Source organism: Durio zibethinus, chromosome 24 (assembly GCF_047325235.1).
Source record: "Durio zibethinus cultivar Kanyao isolate XHJ-2024 chromosome 24, ASM4732523v1, whole genome shotgun sequence".
Classification (NCBI taxonomy): domain Eukaryota; kingdom Viridiplantae; phylum Streptophyta; class Magnoliopsida; order Malvales; family Malvaceae; genus Durio; species Durio zibethinus.
The window spans coordinates 17,138,736-17,165,591 of record NC_143185.1 but is presented as its reverse complement, the minus strand read 5'-3'; the positions used below and the strand labels follow the sequence as shown (position 1 = coordinate 17,165,591).

At 33.9% G+C, this 26,856-nt stretch overlaps 3 protein-coding genes and 1 pseudogene across 5 annotated transcripts; 2 read left to right on the top strand and 2 right to left on the bottom strand.

Moving 5' to 3' along the window:
- Positions 1-189: 189 nt before the first annotated feature.
- Positions 190-2,157, top strand: LOC111316415 (uncharacterized). The gene is made up of 5 exons (XM_089753466.1): positions 190-681; positions 794-886; positions 1,315-1,358; positions 1,477-1,527; positions 1,779-2,157. Exon 1 carries the CDS (start codon positions 190-192, stop codon positions 649-651), a length of 462 nt encoding a protein of 153 aa, XP_089609592.1. The 3' UTR covers positions 652-681; positions 794-886; positions 1,315-1,358; positions 1,477-1,527; positions 1,779-2,157.
- A 2,370-nt stretch (positions 2,158-4,527) lies between these two features.
- LOC111316132 (linamarin synthase 2-like) lies at positions 4,528-6,431 on the top strand. The gene is made up of 2 exons (XM_022918143.2): positions 4,528-5,181; positions 5,296-6,431. Exons 1-2 carry the CDS (start codon positions 4,674-4,676, stop codon positions 6,288-6,290), a joined length of 1,503 nt encoding a protein of 500 aa, XP_022773878.2. The 5' UTR covers positions 4,528-4,673; the 3' UTR covers positions 6,291-6,431.
- A 9,849-nt stretch (positions 6,432-16,280) lies between these two features.
- Positions 16,281-20,935, bottom strand: LOC111316974 (chaperone protein dnaJ A6, chloroplastic-like; annotated as a pseudogene). Its single transcript, XR_016333348.1, has 6 exons — positions 20,746-20,935; positions 19,509-19,650; positions 18,427-18,469; positions 17,401-17,449; positions 17,215-17,295; positions 16,281-17,106 (listed from the first exon to the last, which is right to left on the bottom strand). The product of XR_016333348.1 is annotated as a chaperone protein dnaJ A6, chloroplastic-like (transcript).
- Positions 20,936-22,499: 1,564 nt separating this feature from the next.
- Positions 22,500-25,196, bottom strand: LOC111316131 (uncharacterized). 2 transcript variants are annotated; one of them, XM_089753884.1, is made up of 5 exons: positions 24,528-25,196; positions 23,508-23,600; positions 23,341-23,408; positions 22,855-23,020; positions 22,500-22,685 (listed from the first exon to the last, which is right to left on the bottom strand). In XM_089753884.1, exons 1-4 carry the CDS (start codon positions 25,149-25,151, stop codon positions 22,858-22,860), a joined length of 948 nt encoding a protein of 315 aa, XP_089610010.1. In that variant the 5' UTR covers positions 25,152-25,196; the 3' UTR covers positions 22,500-22,685; positions 22,855-22,857. The 2 variants fall into 2 exon arrangements, with proteins under 2 accessions (XP_089610010.1, XP_089610011.1); XM_089753885.1 differs by having other exon boundaries at positions 22,500-22,655.
- Between the last annotated feature and the right edge of the window lie 1,660 nt (positions 25,197-26,856).

The following is a 26,856-nucleotide window of genomic DNA, read 5'->3' as shown; positions in this document are numbered from 1 at the left end:
TCTTAATATTTGATGCCTTCTTTTATCTCTTTCGTCCAATACAAAGGAATCAATGAAGAAATTTAACCCACGAATGGTAGACAAGTAAAGTTACATTAGGTTTCGAACGGGAAAAAAAAAACAAATGGTGCCCCAAAAAATTTGCGTCTGATTTGTGTCAAACTTTCACCGACTATATAATAAGTCCAAATGGTAGCGGTTTCCTTCATTGAACGTGATCATTTGAATCCACAGCCACACGAACCAAACCCGCCAAGTTTTACCTCAACTCAAAGGCCATCCTCTCTACTTTACATCAACCACTCAAGCAAGGCCATGGCCGTTCACTGCAAACTCCTTTCGCCTCCTCCAAATCTCTCTCCTAAATTCTCTTCACTGTTTTATTACTCTCCTCAATCCCCTACTTTTCAAACCAAAGAGCCATCATCACTTTCCTTAACAAACACGACAAAACCAAGACAACTCTCAGTTTCTGTATCAGCTTCCCATTCTCTTCAAGCTCTCATTTTCGACTGCGATGGAGTCATTCTAGAATCCCAACACTTGTACCGCCAAGCTTACAACGATGCTTTCTCTCACTTCAATGTTCGTTGCCCTCCTTCACAGCCTCTTATCTGGGACCCTGATTTTTATTATGTGCTCCAGAACTAAATTTGTGGTGGCAAACCCAAGATGAGATGGAACGTCTTTTGCTTTTAATATTTTTGGGTTTCTTTTATTTTTATTTTTATTTTTATTTTTTTTAATTTTAGTTGTTGATCGATTTAATGAAGATTTTTGGTGCTTTTGAAGGTACTTCAAAGAACATGGATGGCCATCTTCTACCATATTTTAGACGCCGCCTGAGGGTGATGAGGAGGGAGCTAAGTTAATTGACACTCTTCAGGTATTATTATTAAGGTTATACTTTTGATGTAGTGACTGACTGTCAATGAATCACTGCTCGCCGTCTGATATTTTTTTTTCTAATTTTGTTTAATCTACTTTGATTTTGACGAGATAATATGTTGTAGTTCATCGATAAATTGAAGAATTATATATTGATAATGTATCAAATGTAGACCATTGTTATTATTATTATTTCAATGCAATATAGTGGAAATTAAATCTTTTTTCTTTTGAATTAAGTGAATGTATAAAGTTGGGGGGAAAAGGAATAGAAAACCAATTATGCTTTAATGTGATCATTGTTGAGGAACTATCTTATTCTTTTCTTTTTTTTTTTTAATTATGTGAAACGATAAATTATGTTATTTTCTGTGGAATTTTATTTACTAAAGAGCTTATATATGTGATACTGTTACATCTTTGTAGGATTGGAGTCTGAAAGGTACAAAAAAATAATCAAATCTGGAACTGTAAGCTGACATTATGTTTACTGCATTGTAACTTTTTTCTTATTTTCATTGATTCTGATGTCCATTATTTTTCAATATGAAGCTGTTTAGAATATTATACTGGTATTGTTTTGATCAGGTGGAACCTAGACCTGGAGTTTTGAGATTAATGGATGAGGCATAGGCTGCTGTAAGATACTACTTATTTATTATTTGAGATTAAGAATAAACTCTGTGTTCTTTCATGTTCCAATCAGGCCACAATGGATGCAATGTGATCTTTTGTTTTTGTTTTCCCATTTTCTGTTGACTCATAAAACCTATTTCTTTATCTTTGGTTGCAACGGATCGTGAAGAATCCTTTTTCTTCATTTTGAGGTTTTAATGGTTGTTTATATCTATTATTCACCTGTGATGCCATTTTCTTTTTCCATTCTACAGGGGAAAAAGCTAGCTGTTTGTTCTGCAGCAACTATAAGTTCGGTTTTACTGTCTTTAGAACCTTATTGGGATGGTATGTTCTGATTCCAACATCATGACCAATAGGTATCCTCTCTTGTGCTCCCTTATTCTTTTATGTTTTCCCTCTTCGTTGTAGGAGCGTTTCAGGGTCTTGATTGCTTCCTTGCAGGTACATCGAGTACTTCTAAGACATCTGTTTCGGTTGTTAGATGTATTATAGACCTAGGTGAATGAAACGTGTAGTCACTTCTTTCACAAGTCAATGTAGGCTTTGACAATATGATGAGTGAGGTGCTTTCTTGCTAAGTATTCTTTTAAATAATCAGCTGAAATTCAGAGATTTAATTTTTTCCGGATCGACATTCATTTGATGTGATGATTCACCACCAGATTTGAATAAATTCAAATTAACTGAATTGAATTGAAAGTTTTTGTTTGGATTTTTGCAAGGATGACTTACCACTCCTCATCCTAGATAGAAATGCATGAGAAAAGGGTGCAATGCAGTGATGGATTCAACCTATTTTGTTTGGAACTGGAATTGTCATAAAAATTCCAGAACGAATTAATTTCCCTCTTTTGAAATTCTTCTAGACAGCAAACTTTTAAACTCGATTTAACATGAATTAAGCTCCAAAGTTTTATCTGTTTATAAAGGAATAACTTCATTGGTTCTTTTTGTACTTTGCTCCCATTGGTTGTTAGGTTGCCATTTCTTTATTTGCTTTCTTTTATGATAATTTCTACTCTTAAACTCTATTCGCTTTGCTGCTAATTAGGGGATTCAGCACAATTCTTGGAATTCGAGGCAAGATTGTTCATTGATCTTATAGATTTTTTTTTTTCTGCTTGACTTTAAACATTAATTGTTCTAAACATAATTCAAAGCCATTCATTTTACCAACCTTGCTTCCTCATAGAAAAAAGAAAATCACATGAAATGTCTGTGATTGGTCCTGTGTTTTTATATTCATACGGGGCTATTGTAAATGTATAAGAATTATGGCATTGAGGCCGCAAAATATTGGAATCATTTTATTTTAAGATGTCTTTGGTTTTTTTTTTTTTTCTTAGTGCATGTGCATGCATTCATACAAGAAGCATCTGCCTCCCTCAGCTTTTCTAGGAGTTTGCTCCATTATTGTGTCATGTATTCCTTTTTTTTTTTTTTTTTCTTTTGTACAAATAATGGGAAACTTTTGACTTTGCAGTTGAACTTTGCCCAAGTGAGCATTTAAACCATCCAAATTCTTTTATTTGTTGAATCAAATACAAACTCATAAAAGGCTTCTATCTACTTCCTTTCCTTTCCTTCTCTCCCCTCCCAATTGGTTATATTCATGTGCCATTTCTTCTTTCTTTTTCCATGAATAATGAGGAAAATGTATTATCATATACCAGCCCAACTTTTATTTGGTTCAATTTTTTTTAGTTGTGGCACTTCTATTTTCATTCAATCAATATTCTAACTTTCTATTATTGAGGCCATAAACTTACAAAAAAAAAAGCATAAATTATGGAAATATGGAATTTGAACAAATCATTCCTTCTCTTATATGGAGTTTTTTTTTTTTTTTTTTCCAAATTTTTTTCTCTTGTTTGGTTTTAGTTCTAATATTACAAACAATTTGAACTGAAAGACAATAATACGATGCGCTCTTAATTTTAGTAATTGAGTCTTGACTACGAAAGCGTGACTCTCTCTCTCTCTCTCTCTCTATATGCATATTTTATATAGATACGATGATGAATATATATCAGTTTGATGGCTTTTTACCCACAAATTTCTATAGATATTTTTAATACCATGATGCCGCCAGGGCTGCCACTTGCACCTTCTTAGCAATGGCAGCCCAAATTCTATCATTATCAATGTTCAATTTCTTGATTGTAAGTAAATTGTTAAATTTTAAATATTTATTATAAAGTAATTTTTTTATATTTTAAAATATTCAAAATTTAATTGTTATGAAATCTATTTTATTATTAATTTAACGTTGTCTTCATGTAAAAAAACGATCAAATAACATGAATTTTAAGTATAGTAATAGACTTTCGTTATAATTTAACTCAATTATTGTTCGTTAGGTAACCAATTGAAATGTTGCCACTATTTCCGGTAATTACCCAATTTAGTTAATGGAATTAATGAAATTCTGTGCTGATTAATACTATTAGAATAGACACATGCGTGTTAGTCCACATTGGTATGCCAGGAAAATTCAACGTATTTTTTTATATGGAATGACATTCTAAAGGATTTATGATTAGAAGATATCACTGCCTTTCCTTCCCAGTTCTTATCTCTTTCATTTTTTGTATTTTTTTTCCTTTTTTTTTTCTTCCTTAAAGTTCAGAATTAATATCCAAGAACTGACTGGAAGTATGCATCAAAAAAAAAAAAAAAGAAGTTCTTCTACTATGACATACAAATTGAGCAAAAAGACAGGAATACAATGCGCTTTTAATTTGAGTGTTTGACTATGAAAGCACGACTCTCTCCATATTTATTATTTATAATGATAATAATTGATGAAATAGATAACTTTAACGTATTTTTAAACGATTGAGATATAATAATTGATTGATAAAGAGCATGAAAGATTACTCAAAAGTTATAGATGTGTGGTGCAATTCATTTAATTTAAAATCTAAAATCTCCTACAAGAAAGGGAAAATCTGGTCGTCAATATCAGACAGATATTTATTATAACCCAATCAATCATAGAACCTTAAAATAAAACTTTGTTTATTTCATAAAGGACATTTTCCCTTATTTTCTTTTGAATTATTTCCTACTACTTCGAAAGCGAGCTACGAAAACTTTTCCCTGTACTGACCTTGATTTTTCAATTGTCTCCTTGCTTTGGTAAGATGGGTTCAGTTGAAACCAGTAAACCCCATGCTGTTTGCGTTCCATTTCCAGCACAAGGCCATGTCAGCCCAATGATGCAGTTGGCTAAGCTCTTACACTCAACAGGCTTCCATATAACCTTTGTTAACACTGAGTTCAACCATAGGCGATTGATCAGGTCCAAAGGTCCAGACTCTGTTAAAGGGCTGCCTGATTTCCGGTTCGAAACCATTCCAGATGGGCTGCCACCCTCTGATCGTGATGCAACACAGGATGTTCCGGCTCTATGTGATTCAACACGAAAGAATTGTTTGGCTCCATTTTTAGAGCTAGTAGCAAAGTTAAATTCCTCACCCCAACTGCCGACTGTTACTTGTATAATTTCGGATGGAATTATGAGCTTTGCTATTAAGGCAGCTGAAGTACTTGGCATACCAGAAGTGCAATTTTGGACTGCCTCAGCTTGTAGCTTCATGGGATATCTGCAATTCAGCGAACTACTTGAAAGAGGCATTATTCCATTCGAAAGTAAGTTTTATTTTGACTTTAATAGTAAGTGATCTTCATTTGTGCAATTCTGATATATTTATAGCTATGAAAATTGCCTAATAAAGACTGAGATTTCGCCCTTGCTTGTGTCAGATGAAAACTTTCTTAGTGATGGAACTCTTGAAACACCAATAGATTGGATCCCTGGAATGAGCAACATTCGCCTTAGAGATATTCCAAGCTTTATTAGAGCCAACAATCCGGACGATATTATGTTTGATTTCATGGGATCAGAAGCACGAAATTGCCTAAAAGCTCCAGCAATCATTTTCAACACATTTGATGAGTTTGAACATGAAGTGCTAGAGGCAATCGCTGCCAAATTCCCTCGAATTTATACAACAGGGCCAATACCCTTGCTTTCCAGGCACATGCCTGAGAGTCCATCAAAGTCAATAAATTCAAGCCTATGGAAAGAAGACACAAATTGTATTCAATGGCTTAACAAAAGGGAACCAAATTCAGTTGTGTATGTGAATTATGGCAGTATAACTGTCATGTCAGAGCAGCATCTGATAGAATTTGCCCGGGGGCTTGCTAATTGTAAGCACCCATTTTTATGGATCGTTAGGCCTGATGTTGTGATGGCTGATTCCGCCGTTCTGCCTGAAGAGTTTTTCAACGAGATTAAGGATAGAGGATTGATAACAACCTGGTGCTCCCAATATCAGGTTCTTTCACATCCTTCAGTTGGTATTTTCCTAACACATTGTGGGTGGAATTCTACCCTGGAAGCCATATGTGGAGGAGTCCCTGTCATATGTTGGCCATTTTTTGCTGATCAACAAACAAATTGTCGGTATGCTTGCACCACTTGGGGCGTTGGCATGGAGGTTGATCATGATGTAAAGCGAGAGAACATTGAGTTTTTAGTTAAGGAAATGATGGAAGGGGATAAAGGAAAGAAAATGAAGGAGAAGGCTTTGGAATGGAAGAAGAAAGCAGAAGCAGCTACTGATGTTGGCGGATCATCTTACAATGATTTTGATAGATTTGTTAAGGAAGCTCTCTATTATAGTTATTTGGAAATGTTTGTTGAAGCAGAAAGTGCACCAGTGCACTACTACAAAAATAACCCACTAGGGTAATTCATATTGCCTCTACGTTTCACTTTATTATCGTCCTGTGTTTCCTTCTATTTATTGTATTAGCAAGAGCTGAAAGGATTTCTATTTTACTTGTAAGTTTTTAATGGTGCCATTGTATAATCAATAAAATCAAAGTATATCTATGGTATCAGGCAATATAAATATTTTAAAATCTATTGAGGATAATCAAGTGAACTGCTCAATCGATCCTTCAAATTCTCTATCATTATCAATGTTCAATTTCTTCTTTATAAGTGAATTGTTAAATTATAAAATAAATATTTATCTAAATGATTTATCTAAAACATTCATTGTAAGTGAATTGTTATATTTGTGTTCAAAACATTCAAAATTGAATCGATGTGAAATTCATTTTATTATTACTTTAACAAAACGTGTGCCTTTTGTTATCATTTAACACAATTATTGTTCTTTAGGCAGCTGATATTTGAGCAACAACCAAATGAAATGTTCCCACCATTTCTGGTAATTAATCAAGTTAGTTGATGGAATTAATGAAATTCTACTATTAGAATAGACACATGCATGTTAGTCCACATGGAAAATTCAACATATATTTTATATGGAATGACGTTCTAAAGGATATGACGATTAGAAGAACTGTCAAAGGGGGCAACATCTAGGTGACATGGCTTTAAGAATCTGAAACAAGAGGAGTTCGTGTCCTTTTTCAACGGGGATTTTATTTACACTCCTCTTTATACTTTATACATTCTGTTGCGCCTGAAGCAATAATCACAACAATACAGAAGCAATAGACAACAATCAATAATCAAATACGCAAGAAAAATAAAGCACACCAAGATTTACGTGAAAAACCCTCTAGTGTAGAGGAAAAAAACCACGGGCCACCAGAAAAAATCTTCACTATCAAATAATAGTTATACAAAGTTCTTCTCTAGCTAAAACTAGAGCTAATCAATAACTAGAGAAACAATTGAAGAAATCTCACCAAATAAGTGACTCAACAAATACACCCTGGATTTGTTCCTAGAGAGCTTCAAACACGATCTTCACCGTTCAGAATGTAGAACTCTGAATCATAAACCTCCTGACAAAGTTCTAACTCAATCGGACCACGGATCGACTTCCGTTCAACCAACTCTCCCTTCTCTTTTTTCTCTCTCTGCTTTTCCTGGCTTTTCTTCTTTCTCTGCTTGATTTTCGACACACACCTAAAACAACCCCACCTCTTTTTTATTAAGTAGCTAGGGTTCTGTGTAAAATAAAAGATCAAGGCCCATGGCCTTTACTTGGTCCAAAACCACTTACATGGGCCTAGACCCCATTTTTCTAACAATCTCCCCTTTCAGCCCCATTAGGAGGAGATTCATCACCATAGCAGTTTCATTTGGAGCTTACCTTGGCCAGGGAACTCATTCCGGTCAAGTTACTGCAAAGCTCAAGCTTTTTCCTGGGAAGTATCTTAGTCAACATATCTGCTACATTCTTATCAGTATGGACTTTCTTCAATAACATCTGCTGTTCTTCAATCACTGAACGTAACCAATGATATCTAACATCAATGTGCTTTGTTCTAGCATGGTACATGATATTCTTACTCAAATCTAAAGCACTCTGGCTATCACAAAATACCACATACTCTTTCTGATTCAACCCCAATTTAAGAAGAAAACGTTTCATCCAAAACATTTCTTTACATGCTTCAGTTGCTGCAATATACTCAGCCTCTGTAGTTGACAAAGCAACACACTTCTGCAACTTAGATTGCCAAGATACAGCTTCTCCTGTAAAAGTGAACAAATACCCTGAAGTAGATTTTCTACCATCAAGATCGCCTGCCATGTCAGCATCAGTAAACCCTTATAGAACTGGTTGTGAAACTCCATAAGTCAAGCACATTTTTGAGGTACCCCTCAAATATCTAAAAATCCATTTCACTGCTTCCCAGTGAACCTTCCCTGGATTAGAAAAAAATTTGCTCACTACACCAACTGCATGAGCAATGTCATACCTTGTACAAATCATAAGATACATTAAAGAACTGACTGCAGAAGAATAAGGAATACTAGACATAGCTAGTTGTTCTTCCTTAGACACTGGATAAGATTTCTTACTTAGATGAAAATGGTTGGCAAGTGAACTGCTAACTGATTTAGCATATTGCATGTTGAATCTACCAAGCACTCGTTCAACATACTTTTCCTGAGACAACCACAGCTTTCCAGCTCTCCTATCTCGGATAGTATTCATACCAAGAATCTGCTTTGCTAGACCTAAATCCTTCATATCAAAGGACTTAGACAATTGTTCTTTCAACCTACAAACCATACTAGCATCTTGTCCTACAATTAACATATCATCAACATATAATAATAAGATAATGAAGTTACCATTAGGAAATTGTTTAACATACACACAAGAATCTGCTGCTGTTCTTTTATAGCTATGACTCACCATAAAAGAATCAAACTTCTTGTACCACTGTCGCGGAGCTTGTTTCAAGCCATACAAGCTTTTCTTCAATTTGCAAACTAAGTGCTCTTCCCTTTCACTTCAAAACCCTCAGGCTGATTCATATAAATGTCCTCTTGTAAATCACCATGTAAAAATACAGTTTTAACATCAAGTTGCTCAAGTTCAAGATTCAAACTAGCTGCCAATCCCAGTACCACTCGAATAGAACTCATTTTTACAATTGGAGTAAAAATCTCATCAAAATCGATGCCTGATTTCTGAGAAAAACCTTTTACTACCAATCGAGCTTTGTACCTCACTAGTTTGTCACCATCCTTTTTCAACTTGAACACCCATTTATTCTTTAATGGCCTCTTCCCTGTTGGAAGTTTAATAAGATCATAAGTACCATTCTTTCGTAATGACTCCATCTCTTCTTTCATTGCTTTTAACCAGTGCTCTCTATCCGAAGTAGCTTGCACATCTTGAAAGCTTTCTGGCTCCCCTTCACTGGTAACTAAAATAAAATCTGAACTTGGATACCTGATAGATGGCCTGCGCTCTCTAGTAGATCTCCTGGGCTGAGACTCTACATCATTTGATGTCGAAGGTAGCTCCACATGCTCAACACTCTCAGGTAGAGAAGATTGCTCTCCCTGCTCAAAACTAATAGCATCTGGCTCATCACCAACTGTAGCTGGCTCATTCATATCCCCAAGTTCTGTTTCTTGCTCATTTTCACCATCTGTGGCTCTTTCTTGTGAATTTTTTATCGGTGTTGAAACATCACACTCAACAGTAACCTGTGTAGTCTTCTCATTTTTTTCAAAGTCTGCTATGGTTTCTTTTTCATGAAAGACCACATCCCTGCTTCTGACTGTCTTTCTCTTTACTGGATCCTATACCCTGTAGTCAAATTCCTCATCACCATATCCTACAAACACACACTATGTAGCTTTACTATCAAGCTTTGATCTCGACTCTTTCGGCACATGCATGAATGCTTTACACCCAAAAACTTTCAAGTAAGAGTATGATGTATCTTTCCCTGTCCACACTCTTTCTGGAATGTCAAAGCCCAAAGGAACTGATGGTGACCTGTTAAGTAAATAACAAGTTGTGTTGACTGCTTCACCCCAGAATGGCTTTGGTAATTTTGCCATCCTCAACATACATCTGACTTTTTCCACAATGGTGCGATTCATTCTTTCAGCTATATCATTATGTTACGGTGTTCCAGGTTCTATCCTCTCATGCCTAATCCCATGCTTTGAACAATACTCTTCAAAGCCTTTAGATGTGTATTCTCCACCATTATTAGTTCGAATACACTTCAAGGGTAACCCTGTCATCCTTTCAACCATGGCATTAAATTTTTAAAAATACTACAGTACCTGACTTTTGTATTTCAACATATACACCCAAATCTTGCGTGAAGCATCATCAATAAAAGTAATAAAATATTCGCTACCACCTAATGACTCAACCTCAATGGGACCACATACGTCAGAATAAATTAATTCCAATCTATTTTCTTTTCTCTGAGAACTTTTACGAAAAGAAACTCTATGATGCTTACCAAATAAATAATAATCACATGAATCGAGAGACATACCTTTGGTCAAGGGAATGAGAGAGTGCCTTGCCAAAACCTATAACCCTTTTCACTCATGTGTGTCAGCCTCCTGTGCCACAAGTTTGCTGAAGCATCATTTTCAACGGTATTTACCTGGTTACCATTCAATTGCATCCATGTCTTATACATTGTGCAGCATAGTTTTCCCCTTACAACTACCATGATCCTTTGAAAAGCTTCCATTGTCCATTCTTTTGTCGACTTTCATATCCCTCCTTATCAAGGACATTAATAGCAAGCAAGTTCATTCTCATATCTGGAATGTGTCTGACATCCCTCAAAGTCAACATGCAGCCTGTACTAGTTTGTATAACAATATCACCAATCCCAATAATCTGCGACACACTCTTATTTCTCATTTTGGTACAACCAAAGTCTCCTGCTTTGTAAGTTGTAAACAACTCTCTCTTAGAAACACAATGATATGTCGCTCCTGTGTCAACTATCCACTCAATGCCGGGATCACTAACATGATTACAATCACCATGTGTACAAATCAAAGTAACTAAATCACTATCTAAATTCACTGCTGCAACATTACTATCATCTGAACTCTTGCCTTTTTTATCTTTTTGCTCTTGCTTCAAGATTTTACAGTTTCGTTTTATATGACCCGTCTTACCACAATGGAAACACTTCACTTTACCTCTAGACTTGGATCTATGTTTAAACTTACAAGTTGCAATCTTTTTAACAAGTATAACTTTATTCATACATATTTTTCTCTCATATAATGCTGTCAATTTTTTTCAAATAATGTGAGCATCTGACTCCTGCGTTACATGATGGAACACGCTGATATCAACCCATTTTCTGATTGTAGCCAGCGTCTTTCTACCTAGCTTCTTTCAGCTTTCATCTTTCATATCTGCTGGTTTAGCCGAATCACCCAATATTGGCTCATAAAAATCTTTGCAGTATAGATGATCCTCCATCATAGGCTTCCAAATTGAATAATTCGATGCTATCAATTTTATCATGAAACCTGTATCACCTTTCATGATCTCAAACAGAATTTACTTCTATCATGGGTTACTTCTGTATCGATGTCTCAAAATAACCCTCGTTCTGATACCACTTGTTGTGCCTGAAGTAATAATCACAACAATACAGAAGCAATAAACAACAATCAATAATCAAATACGCAGAAAAAATAAAGCACACCAAGATTTACGTGAAAAACCCTCCAGTGTAGAGGGAAAAAACCACGGGCCACCAAAAAAAATCTTCACTATCAAATAATAGTTATACAAAGTTCTTCTCTAGCTAAAACTAGAGCTAATCAACAACTAGAGAAACAATTGGAGAAATCTCACCAAATAAGTGACTCAACAAATACACCCTGGATTTGTTCCTAGAGAGCTTCAAACCCGATCTTCACCGTTCAGAATGTAGAACTCTGAATCATAAACCTCCTAACAAGGTTCTAACTCAATCGGACCACGGATCGACTTCCGTTCAACCAACTCTCCCTTCTCATTTTTTCTCTCTCTGCTTTTTCTGGCTTTTCTTCTTTCTCTACTTGATTTTCGACACACACCTAAAACAACCCCACCTCTTTTTTATTAAGTAGCTAGGGCTCTGTGTAAAATAAAAGATCAAGGCCCATGGCCTTTACTTGGTCCAAAACCACTTACATGGGATGGACCCCATTTTCCTAACACATTCCACTATTAAATACACTTTAAATTTAAAATTAAATTTACTATTTCTACTAAATACATCCTATCCTTCTATTTTCATTTTTCGTTTCCATCTTTTCACTCATTCATTCTCTCTTCTTCTCTTTTTACATTTCAATAATAATAAAAAAAAAACCCTAAATCTATCAAATCAACACCAAATCACTTGTGTTTTTAAGTTTTCTATTAATTAAAGATAAGATTTCTAGGTTTTCTTTTTATTGAATTTGATGAAATTTGATTGAAATGCATATAAATGTAGGTTAGGGTTTACGGTAGGATTTAAAGTGAATTTGAGCTCCTAAAAAATGGATCGATCCCTTGCATAAAGAGGATCAATCTTCTATGCCAATCGAATAGATCCCTTGTTTTCATTTACAAAATTTTTCATTTATGAAAGCCTTAACTTGAAATTTTACATGTTTTCATTTTTCATTTATAAAAGTTTATTAAATATATTATGTAAACTTAATGAGTAGTTTATTTTTGTTACAGATATGACTCATACCTAATGAAGAGTACACAAGGCAGAGGTATAGGAGAGGATACCAATCCAAATCAAAAGCTACCAACTGCTTCTAAAAGAGATAACAAGTAAGGGGGATGATGAGCTAAATGATCATATGGTCGATGACATTCCTCAAGCTGAGCCTTCCACTTCCACCACGGATGAGTACCAAGGGGAGTCTTTTCCTAGAGTTCTGATTGATACCTCTATTATATTGAGTTTCGCTTCTCATGTTACATTCAAAATTTGAAATGGCTAGGTAATCACTCGAATCATATAATATGAATCATGTTAATTTATGTTTTTATAATGCCTTGGTTGATTATTGTTGTTGATGTTATTATGTATGTTATTGATATTGGTGATGTTGTTGATCTTTTTTTTTTATTGTTATAGGATCGAAATACGTTAAAATTGATTAATCTTAAGTTAAAGTTACAATAATGACATCTAAACGATGCATATAGCAGAATCCAAGCCTATGTTCTCTAAATGGGATTGTAATCACTCATTGATTGCACCTATCGTACCATCAACAACATGATAGTCTTCACTTTTGTTGTAAGGTGGCAACTGAAGATGAACACATGTCATATGTCATTCGGTGAGATGACTATAAACGATGAGTTCCCCTTTCTACACATATCGATCATTAGGACCATAGTTTCAGTGATCATCCGACGACACTTGAGGTGAACACAGTATTAACGAGGTTTTTTGAAGTTCCTTATGAGCAGACTGAACGGGGTAAGGGATCTATTGTTTGACTAGCTTGGCTGCGTGATATCTTTCAGCATATCACTGATGCATCAGATGATAAGGCGATTACTTGTGCATCTCAAGCTTTTCTACTATATTTGGTGGGTTGTATGTTATTTAATGACAAAACCACGACGAGAGTCTCTATACCATACTTACCCCTACTAGAAAACTTTACCGGATAGCTAGCCTCACTTACTTGTGTAAGTAACTTGGCATTATGAGTAGGGTAAACATACATCAGATCATCAAATATCTAAAACTTTTCTAAGTGTGTATTTATAATTACTCATAAAATATTATAATTATTTGATGTATTGATAATAAACCATGAACATTAATATAAACTGTTAACAATTATTACAAAAAAAAATTTCAATCAATGTCTATTGTTTTTTTAGTAGCTATATTAGAATTTGAATTAAACAATAACTTGAAATCTTTGATGCGGGGTACATATGGAATCTCCCACCCTAGAGCAAAATTGTATTGAATTTTATGCCAATTGCATGCAAATAAAGGTATTGGTGATAATAGCTTCATTAACACCTACATACAATAGGAACATTATTTATCTCATGTCATTAACTAAAATAGGAACGATAAATATAAATAGTAAATGACAACACTAATTAACAATACCTGCACAAAATAACAATAATTAATAAATCCAATCATAATTAATCTATGCTTTAATAGTACAGATGGTACAAATCTAATAGGGAGATATGTCAAGCACTATCTTAAATTGATGTAGACTAGCACAACATTATATCGGGAGGCAACCAAATAATCTATATGAGGTAATGTCATTCACTTATCATATGAGTCTGAAGTGTCAAAATATAATAAGATTTGTAACAATTCCTCAACATACTTCATGGATCCATAAAGAGTTATAGAATTGCCTCAAAATCAATTAAGGTCTTCAATTAAATCTCGTCACATTTGTACCCAAATATCTAATCCCAATCCAAGCAACCCAACACTAGAATGAAAACCACAATGTTTATTCGCCTTAACACCAATGATGCTTTATATATGTAGATGAAACTCCATTAGCAAACTATCCAAATATTGCATTTTTTTTGTTTATCATGAGGTCGGTTAATAGGAAGTTTAGCCATCTGTTTTGTCAATTTCTTTAAGTTTGGAGTGGTTGGTGGTGATGTACTATTATAAACTGATAACACAATCTCCTAGTATGACGGGTCACATTGTACAAAAGTATATGCTTTTATAACTCTGCAACCTTTTGGCTTAGCCATCTCTAATGGTTGCATTAAGGTAGTTGTAAATGGATCACTAAGTTCTCGCAGCTATTTTTTCATTACCAATTTACAAACTCATCACATTCATTGAAGCGTTTTATGATTCTGTCAACCTCGAACTAGATAGTTAACTTTTCAAATATTTCATTATCTTTGCTCTTCATTAAATCCAACTTTTTTCAATGTAAAAACACTTCAGATAAAGAAATTGGACTTCCTACCCTTATATGCTCTACAACTTCATAAGCACAAGGTAATCCATATGTGTTTCTTATCACACAACCACAAGCATTTGCATCAATCCCAATATGATTAGTTCGCTTGACCTCTATCAATATCATATTCAATGCACTCTTAGATATCAAATCTCGTAACTTTTTGAACAATGAAAAATTGAAATTATGCTCGATAAAGGTAAGACTTTGCTTAAATAAAGGTTTGATCTCTATATGTTAGAGCTCAATAAGTGCATTAACTATCTTTTATAATGATTCAAAATTCTCCTAAGATGATCCAAGGTGCTTTTTTAATCTCAAATGCGCACTCTCGACCTTAAACGAAATAATAAAGATATATTAATGATTTGCTATGAAACACTAAAAACCATAAATAATCTTAACAATACAACATAAATTATACTTATTTGTTGTAACATCGCCAAAATGCATTAATATATCCATCTAAGCAATAATAAATATGTCCTTATTCTTGTCAACTACTTATTTTCCACATATTTTAATACACCTAAATAAGTTTTGTAATCAATTTCTAATGAACTCAGATGCCTTTCGTACTCATCATAGGTAGATGAATACATCAGTACACTCCACCAAACATTAATGTCTCCCATTTCTCCTTCCGTTCAAAAAATTATTACAATTCGTATACATATTTCTATTGATATGCAATCTACAAAAAAGATTGATCATGCTCGAAAAAACTACCTCTTAGGTATTCATCAATGCCAACTCTTTATTAGTAACAATGACAATAGAAAATTTACCAACAAATATCAAATCTTTTAACTTATCCAATGCCTAGAAGTAATTCTCAAAATACTCAATCACCATATACACAAATGTAATAAAAAATATCGTTTCAATAAAAATCACACCAATAATTTCAAGCAATGGCGTATAGTACTTACTCGTTTTATAAGTTCATTCCATAATCAAAATTGGTGAGAAGATATACAATAATTCTACACTAGTAAGATAAACCCAGAACAAATCTTTCACACAATTGCTTGACTCGTCAGTGTTATGTACTTTAAATATTTTTAATCACTCAACTTCTTCATCAATTATTACATTTGTGATCTGTCAACTTTCTCATCATATTTATGCTTGTTATGTTCATTATATATTATTTTTATAATGCTAATATTCTTCTCATCATATTGTTTTATGGTCAATAATATGTTTATGAGTCTGTCCTTATTGTTTGACATATTAACAAATATCTTTTCTTTTTCAATTCATCAACTTAAATATTCCTCTACTGTAAATGATTGTAAATTTCACAAACTATTTTCACGTCTCATTCATCACATATTATCAACTTAATCCTATATAATTCAAACAAGTAACCACACTTTTTCGTTCCCGATCTCTTACGTTTCATATTTTATAGATTACCTTTATTCTTTAGCTATTTGTATTTTTCATTTTGTTCGCATACTAATTTTATTTTAGGTTTCCTTAAACCTCACACCTTATAACTTTTAATCACAATCACAAAACATAGATATTTTCCAACACAGTTTAACTCATAAAATCAAAACTTCTCTGCTACAACACCCCCACGCAATATTGCTTTTATTTGGAACAGGGACACCTTTCTTTGCCATTACAAGGGGTGGTGTTTGGCTGGGTCCCAGCTGGCATCTTCAAATCAGCCATTCCATTCACTGTTGGAACCTTGATTGTCGTTCCCAGTATTGCATCTATATGCGACACTTTGCATGTATACAATATGTTGGTATCATCACGTTTTAGGACAGGGTCTGGGATAACTTCAATAACAACTAGAGATCTCCAGGAGACCCACCTCTCCTTCCAGCATTTCCTTCAGACCCGACCCTTAAACAGCTACCAGAATCCACACCAGCCAGCACTTTTAAACTGATCCTCTTCGTTCTCCTTACCTGCCCATCACCAGAACATGCATTGCATGGGGTAGAAATTTTGCCTGTCCTACCACAAGAAGAGCATGTCATTACCCGCTGGAATACACCGAATGGAGTTCTTAAAGATGAGACCACCGGCCCTTGCCCACCACATGTAGTACATTTGGATGGTTTTGTGCCAGGTTTTGCACCTGAACCATTACAAGTTCCACAGCTTTCTGGTCGGGTTATCTCAATCTCTTTTTCAACTCCAAAAACTGCTTCCTTAAAATTCATTACGAGACTATAATATTCATCCTGCCCATCAACTGCTCTATTCCTGGAGCTCCGGCCACCCATACCAGCCATGCCCTCGAACAGTGACTCAAAGAGATCAAAAGGATTGCTAAAATCCTGGCAAAGTAAACAAGCCATCAATGACACATAATGGGATGTTGAGAAAATCCAAGAAAAATAATTTGAAATGAATGATCTTATTCAGCATGAGTAAAATTAACTTACCCACATTCCCATACCAGCCCCTTTAAGTCCAGCCTCCCCATATTTGTCATATAGAGATCGTTTCTCATCATCTGACAAGACCTAAGCAACACATTGCTCCTCAAAGATCAGACGTCATATGACCATAGGGACTGATGCGTTGCAGTCATATAAAGAAACCATGTAAGTACAACATAGGACTCTTACCTCGTATGCATTGCTAATTTCTTTGAACTTCTGCTCTGCCTCTTGATCTCTGCAGAATAAGTGAATAACATATAATGATAAGAAAGAGAAGAAAGGAAAAGAAAGCACTACTATTCAAACATATCTGGAATAAAGAAGATATTTTAAATAGCAACACAAACTGAAAACAACAAACTATTTTGAAAAACTTCAGCAGTTGATATATCTTAATAAGAGTTGTAAATCTATGAATACCTTGCTATTCTCTCTCCCATTCAGCAATCACATTTAGAAATATACAAAATATATCAATACAAACTCAACGAATATCTAACTTGGGAAATCTATGACTACTATTCTATTTTATATTTCTTTCAGCAGCAACCACATTCTCCTTCTAAACATTATTTAGGATCTCAATTTGGATAAAGGTACCATCAATTTTTATTTTAAGCCCCTGCTTAGGACATAAAGTAGATAGACATCCCTTCCACCGCTCTTCAATTGACAAAATGATTAGGCAACTTCAAATACTCAAAAGAAGGTGAGAGTATGCTACATCTACAGAAATCTTCAGAGCTGATTCCTCCATCCTGAGATGGGGATATTAAAACGAAAAATAAGTGGATGTCGATCCATCTCATTAATGATCTCTTGGGGAATTCTAACCTGCCCTATTACAGAATTTCCCTAGCAAAAGTGTCATGCTAGGACTAATGAAACCTAGATTCGACAACATCATAAGGAATCTGATTGCTATGATTCAACCAGAATGAGAGAAGCCATTTTCTGAACATCATTGTGGTTACTTCTACAGGAAACAACTTGTACCATCACTGGATCCAAAATTGGAAAAGAAAAAAATAAGGAGAATAAATTAGAGAAAGAAACATTGATGATTCTCACAGGCTAACCACAACATCATGGCCCAAATATTCACACAGTTTTTCCTTATGTCAACATAACATAAACATGATGAAATATACACAATTGCAAAAGACACACAACCATAAATAAAAGGCAAGAGGTACAAGGTTATCAACTTACTTGTTCACATCCGGATGATAACTTGAAGCAAGCTGCCGATAAGCTGAAAAATAACAGATTTAAAAACAGTAAGATAATATAATATGGGCAACAAAAGCAGAAAGCGGCAACTGAAACAACTAAGTTTACTTTTGGGGTACTTACGACAAAAAAAGAGAATCGAGTTTAAATAACAATCAATCACTTGCACATATTCGTAAGTTTACAGTTCATCAATTTTGCAGCTCCAATTAAAGCAAGACAACCATAAATTTTCTTTGAAATAGATGAGACACCTACAAGAGACTTCCTTTTGATCAGTTGGAACCTTAAATGTGAATACCACTACATGTCAACTCACCCCATTTGACCCATTGTCTAACATTTCTCTTTAAGACTTGCAAGCATATATTTTGTTCCCCTTGAATCAGTAAGGAAATGCCTTACTTTAACACCACCCCCTCCCAAAAAAAAAAATGGAGTATTTTTTCAAATTCCGTACGTGCTTGCTATATTTACCCATATTTTTTCAAATTCTATACATGCTTGCTATGTATACCTACTTATATCCTCAAACGAGTCTTAATCTCAGTTCACATTCATCCATCCTCTCTAAGTTCTCTTTGATTTATATCATTAACACCTACTCTCCCTTCAAACTGAAGCTTCTGCGACAGTGTTTTAAAACTTTCCATGCAGAAACCCATAAAGCTGGGTAAAGTTAACTTCAATAAGTCGCAAAACCATAAATAAGAAATAGATTAGGAAACTATAATAAGAACATAAATTCAGTAAACAATCATATAAGGAAAAAAAAATTGAACAGTCGCTGAACAAGGTATGGTAATTCAGCATACTGATTTTAATTTCAGATTTACTTGCACTTCTTGACACCCCAAGGACATTATAATAATCCTGCTCATTTTAATACATTATTATGTTAAATTGACTATGGAACAGTGATCGAGATGTCAACAACAGCAAAAAAATGAAAAGCATCCCAAAATTTTAAAAAGATATAAATATAATTAAATTAGGGAAAAACCATTAGAGCCTCCATTTAAAAAAAAAAAAGGCAAAAGAAACTGAAAGTTTATACTCACAGTTTCAGCTTTAACAATGAACCGTGCTCCCCTATGATGATGTGATGTTTGAGATGACCCCGCAAAGGATAAAAATGGTAAGGAATCACGTGAACATAGACTTGAACTCGGTGCTCCCAAATTACTCTTCGTAGTTGTGACTCTGCATAAGGGTAATAAACACCTAAATTATTCTTCCATAAATACCAAAATATGGACTATTACTGCTAGAGGTAATACACCCCATTTTTTTTCTTTGTCCATCTCTTTAATCAATACAACAAATATAGCCTAGAAAAAAGAGGGATTAAAAAGGGGGAAAATCCGCCCATCTAATTGTTATGTTCACCAAAATGCTATGTGTCAAAAAGTTCACAAATGTAATGCACACTGATGAAGAAACCATAAACATAAAAACCAAAACTAGCAATGACATAAATTCAGCAATTCCACGCCAATATAAAGCTCTAGAAGAAAATAATTGTAGTTGAACAATCAAATTTAGCAATTCCCTTTCGATACGTAAAAGAGCTAAGCCAAAAACTTACCCCGATTTGGCAGCCATTATTCGGTTTGAGACATAAGATCGTATGGTAAACTGGGGACGAATACCCCACTGGGCAACAATTGTACTTCCACAAGGTATAATGGCCATACTATACGAGGATAGAGGAACTGATTATAAGTTTATGCTGAATGACCTTTGGCAGGCTGAAATAGATAAAAACTTAAAACTTAGTGTACCCTGGAATGAAAAATGTGAAAACTTATTAAAATTTACTAACATTCAGAACTGATTGACTGCATCATGAAATGAACTAAGCTGAATACAATACCTCCTTAGAAAATTAAATAAAATTAATAAAACTGTCATTTATTTCTTAAACATTCAAGTTTCTTTCTTGTTCTTGATAGGAAAAATAAATTTTTTAACAAATGATTCAGAAAAGAAACAAAATTACTTATCCAAATGCTAAGCAAATTGCTCCAAAATTCTCTATCCACTAAGGTTAGCTATCCACCACCCAATAAACAAAACTGTTATATAAAATTTCATAAATACAAAAATACATGAAATGACAATAAGTAGCAACCAGAAAATTGATAAAATATTAAAATTTTCAATATTTATGCCATATTTTAAGAGCTAAAACAAATTTTTATGTCGATTTTAAAGCAAAAAAAAAAAAAAAATGAGGAAAAAAATAGAGAAATTAAATTCAAAATTTGCGCAAACATAAGGAGCGAAAAAGCGAACCTTGTTTGGCTCCAAAGTAGTTTGCTCCCTTTGAGAGGGAAGAGAGAGGATTTGGTCGCAGAAGAAAACACAGAAGCGCAAAGAAGCGTTGGAGGATTTAATAGGTTGGTTTCAACTTGCAACCTAGGTTTTCGACCGTTGGATTGACATGAAGAAATTTGAAATTTTGCTACCTTTCGTCCGATTTAACGAAAGTAATTATATTCATTAATATCATCAAAATTAAAATAAAAATAGAGGAAATGAACATTGTTTTTAATATTGGAGGATCCACATAGAAAATTGGAAATCATTTATATGTAGATAATTGCAAGAATTAATTAAGATTAATCATTTATTCGCCTATCATATTTTAGTTAATTTTTTATTTTTTTTTACAAAATAAGGTGTAATTCAAATATAATAAAAGCACTAAGATTCAAACTTTAAATTTAAAAATGTAATTACAAAAGATTTTATATTCAAATTTAATCATTATTTTAACATAAATTTTTACTTTTAATTTAATATTTTTATCAAATTCAAAAAATAATGTCCATTAATTAAAAAATTCAAATATCATTAGAGATCAAAGAAAAAAGAAGAAACCCATGGGGGATGACTTTTGTGTATACTATAAAATTGTCCGGTCTTTTGGTAATTTTCTTCCTAAAAGGTTTTTTTTATCTAAAAGCTTATAGAAGCTTTTGGCTTTTTTATTTTCAATTTTAAACAATTTAATTTTACTTTTTTTTTAATTAATATAAAAAATTATTGAACATCCAATCTTAAATCTTATCAAATTGGATGCTTTTACGAATAGTAATAGATTTGGAGATTACTTGTTTTTATTTAATCGCAAGAGGTTTTATTTTGTTTAATAAATCTCTTTTTAGATTAATTCAAATAAATTTATTTACTTTAGATTTAATAAATTTATAAAAAATTATTTTTTCATATTTTCCAAACGAATTCAAACTTAAGTAATAAAGAGAAAAACATATTTTTTTTTAAATTAAACTAATAAACCGTTGATAAATTTAGAAATTACTTTAAATGATAATAAAAAATTAATTGAAAGATAATTATTAAGTAACATGTCGGTAGCTTCAATTGAACAATTATTTACTGTTGTAATCCAGGATAACTTTTATATTATGATATAGATCGCTGAAATTAACATGCTATTATAAGTTAATTACAGTAATTTTGATCCGAAGTGGAGAGGGTTGATGGCGTAAGTATGAAATTGTCAGCTTCACGTATTCACTTCGAGCTAAACTTTTTATGCGTTCCATGCCCCCAACATTACTCACAAATCAATGCCCCTCCATTCTCGATCATCTTGAGTATCGGAAGGGTCATGACCCCATGGGGAAGAAATTCTTGTCTTTTTGAAGCTTGCTTTCCCTGTTTTAAGTTGATTGATGCATGAACACATTTTGGCTGTTGCAAGGCCTAGGAAATGTTTAGTGTAAGCAAATGTTCTGTCCTGTTCTAAAAACAACTTCCCACTTTATACTTTTCAAGTTGCTGCAGAAGATATCTGGCATTTGCAGACAAATAAAAAGAAACGAATGTCGCTGGCCAAATCTACTTTTGATTCTTTGATTTCTTCTTCGATTTTAATGCTATCTGAGCTTGACATTCATACATAAAGTCCAAATGCTAGCAGCATGCTTAATCTATATCACAACTGCCTTCATCTGGACATGAATTGCTGGGATTTTGGAAGAATTGCATGTGATTTAATTGAAAAAGAAGAGTCAAACATAAATCAAATACAAATATATTTAACCAGCACACTAGTTTTGCAAAAGACGAGCAAGGACATTCAACATAAATGGTGATAATAAGTCATGACATTTTCTGCAAATGGCTGGACACCAATTAAAGGATGCAGCGATCACCAGCCAATAATGAATTCATCTCTGATAACAGAATAAAAACCAAGGATTAACCTGTGGAATTAGACTCTATAAGTAAGTTTGCTAACCCTTTTAGGGGTGGGATATAGCTCATAAATTCCCATCCCCTTAAGTTGTCTATCTTCATCCATAAAACACAACATCCCCCAATGAAGGCTTATGTGAGAAACCAGCAACTCAAGGATTATCGTCTTTTGCATACCTTTCAATCTGTTTTACGGCCATTGCTGTAGTTTCCTGGCTTAGCAGGAGGGAGCGGATCAATAAGGAAAGATTTCAAGTGCTTCTGTAGCTCTTTAGGCTTCTCTACATTGATGGCATGCCCTGCATTCTTTATGATCACTAGTTCTGCATTGTCTCCCAGATGCCTGCATGAGCAGAATATGATCACCATTATACTCCAGCCAAATCAAGGTAAAAAATGTGTAGATACAAAAACAATTTCATGTCTCAGGAAAAAAAAAAAGGAAAAATGATATTTGCAAGCAGGAAGGAAGCTTTTAATCAAAGAATTTAGAAATTTCTTTCAATTTACTTCGTTGATTTTAACTTCAGAAGATCAGTCCAACCAGGTTAGGTTCCAAAGTCATACTTTTTAGATGTCCTTTCATGTAAGCAAAAATTGATCATAAGAAGAGTTGAAAATAGAAATCGATGTTTTTATGCTTATTTACTCCTTCAGAATGACCTTTTCAATCTGTGTCCCAATTCCAAAGGGAATATTTGGTCATGTTCTCCCCAGATTATTAATATTGGCTGCACAAAAGAACAATATTAACTCAGTAAAAGCTCAGGAACAGAAAAGACAGCTCTTAAAAAATATGCTGCTTAAAATTTTGGACAAATTCCAATAACCTGGGTTATCTTTGGAAGATCTGACAGTTTTCTGTCCTTGTGTAGTGCTTGGATCAATTCTTTTCTCTCTTGAAGGTTTTCTGTACACATCACCTGCCAACAACATTGAATTCCCAACGCAAACTTAAGGCAATGGTACTGTAATAGAGAACTCTTCCTGTAGATGTTTGTAAAGCGATATATTTCCAATAAAATTTAGAACTTTGATGATTATCTTAACATTATGGTCAAAATTAGAGGGAATGATGGACAACAATTTGACTAGCAGTCACTGAAAGAAATGAAGTAATCACAATTAGTGATGAAACACAAACAAAAGGAATCAACAAAATAAAAGAGTGATACTGTCTAACAAAGTTAAATCTATTGTAAAACCAAGAAGGCCTACGAAGCTAAGTACTTCTCCTCATAAACTTTTTTTTTTGGTACAAAGGAGGCCACAACCTAGGATAGAGAAAAGGATTGTAAGTGCTGAGATTTGAACCTCAAACCTACTGAATACCATCTCTAAGTGATTGTATGGACCAACTTAGCTAAACCCCGGTTTCGTCCTCATAAACTTTTAGAAACCATTTTTCCTATATCAAGGAGACAGCCAGATCGATTATGGAAGAATGTGGAACATATTTGTTTTAGTTACTTTACTGAAACCTAGCTCCTCATCATTCTTGAATGATGTAATTACCAAAAGAGAACAAATGATGACTACTATTTTTCTTTGACAGGTACACGGAAGTGAACTGCTATGGTTATAAACTACTAATGATGATGATATAAGAAAATTTTGGATATCTACTTTGCACAAAATGACAGATTTATTGATTCTCTGTTATCAGGTATGAACTTCAAATGCAGCAGCAATTAAAATTCCCAACAAATAAATGAACAAAAAGGAATTTGGCCTTGGACCAACCATTAAAAGAAACCCACAAATCAAGCACCATTTATATATTCATAGTGGGATTTTTTTTTTTTTAAGTAAAAAACAATGATCAAATGAATTAGATTAGCTTTACTCACATGGATGAAATCGTTTAGAAAACAAGAAGGAACTCCTTTAGTAGGCTTATAAAAAGAAATCTTCATCAACTGCCTCATCTTATCCGGCGTTTGGGGCAACAAAAAACTAACAGCCTCATCCACACTCTTCACTTGAAACATCCCTTCATCCATATCTTTCTCTTCCAAACACACCCCAGCGCAACATAGCACCAACTTCTCAACTCTCTCCTTAAACTGCGCCGCCATACTATAACCAACGAAGCCGCCATAACTAATCCCAACAACGTTCATAACTGTAACCCCATGGGCCTCCATGACCCCCATGACACACTGGGCCTGGAACTGCTCCGACCGTTCAGGTCGGGTCGTGTAGGAGTCGCCAAAAAAGAGGAGGTCAGGGACGTAGACGTTGAAGCGGGACATGAGAGGTGAGATGAAGTCGTTCCATTGCCACATTGCGTTGGCCCCTATGCCGTGGATGAGGACTAACGTGGGCTTGGATTGGATATGGGTTTTGGGGGCCCAAACGTGCATGACGGTGCCGTCTCCGAGATCCGTCGTTATTGATCGGAGACCAGCGTTGGAAAAGCTGTAACGGAAGCACCAGTCCCGCGTTGCAGTTAAGCTGAAACACTTGGCCATTCTTTTCTCCCTTTTTTCTAAAAGTCAAAAATAACTGAGAAAAAAAAAAAAGAACAGAAAGAAGATTAAAAACCAAGCAAGATGACGTGGTGGAATTTGATTGGTTGTTAATAAAGTAACAAAAAAATTTTTTCTAACGAATTTCTTTTTACTGACGGACAAAAAGTTGGCGTCTGGTCCAGAGTTCGGTCTGGTTTTTTGTTTTTACTTTGGTTTTTTTTAATGAATTCCTTTTTACTGACCTACTTGTGACAAAGTTAGGATCTGTTTGGTATTAAATTTGTTATGTTTTTTGTGTTTTTATTATTTTTTAAAAAAATTACAACAAAAAAAAGCATGTTTTTGTTTAGAAAAATCATAAAACAAAAACAAATAATTGATAATCGATAATTGCCAAACAACACCTTAGCGTCGTGTCCAAAGTGTGGTTTGGTTTTGACCTTAGTTTTGTTTGTTTGTGCGACAGAATCAATGGGTGGGAGGAGCAATGATTAATGGGAAATTCTGGGAATAAAATAAAGAGGTGGTGGTTTGTTGTTAGGACAGGCACAATGAAATGGAACATTTTTCCTGATGTTGCGGGAAATTTCTAAAGTCTCCTTAGGGTCTTTTTCATGTGTTGTTTCCTTGATAGAGAAATTTATTTTAGTTTAGTTAAAACATATATATACATATAGATGTAGTAGTAATTTTCAATCGCAGATTAGTAGATCACCTAACATGTCACTTTTTTTCTGTTCCCACTAGATAGTTGTAGAATGGGAATCCTAGACTCACGTGGCCATGGGACATGAATTAGTCACTTTCCTTTTTCTTTTTCATTTTGGTAGTTTCACTTTTTAACCAAGATAAATATTTGGGAATAACAGATTTAAGCTCAATTCTTTGATTTGATTATACTTGCATTTTCATTAAATTAAATATTTAAATATTTTTTATAATTAGGAATAAAAGGTTCAATTAAATCATATTACAATACATTAAGTCTTATATCAATAGTTAATTGCATAAACTTTATATATTATATTGATACATATCGTAATTTAAGAATAAAAAAAATATTATAAATTTTAAATTTAATAAACATCATATTTAAAAGTAATTATATAAATTAATTGAAGTAAATCTCGATATTCTTTAATATTAAGACAATAGACACCCATGTATAGTCCTCGGGATGGATAGCGAGTTAGCATTTTTAAAAGCATGTGTAATAGATTTATTTTAAAGTGAGGAAGAATCAAATTTATCTAAAGAAGAAAGTAGAAAATTCTTTGTTGGCAAAATGTTCCTGCACTGCTAAGTTGGAATTTGAAGACAAGGATGAGACATTATTGAGTATTGATGCTTGATAGATTTCTCTCCTAATTATTCTCACGAGAAATTCATAGAATTACAGTTTCCTGGGGAGGACCAAATATTTCTGGTTCGGTCACTGGCATTTTCAGCATTGTTATTGCTTTCATTTGCAACATTCTCTTCTTTCTCTCTCCCTCTCTCCCAGAGTTTATAAAGATGAGTCTAGACTAGAATCTCTTTTAGAGTAACCAAAAGCTATTAGCAAACGAAAGGTGTTAAGTGTTTTAGGGTTCTGTACATAGAATGCCCCCCGCATTCTTTGTGATCACCAGTTCTGCATTCTGCCATTTTCTCCTGGATGCCTGCATGGGAAACATAAGATCATAATTATACTTCAACCATCTCA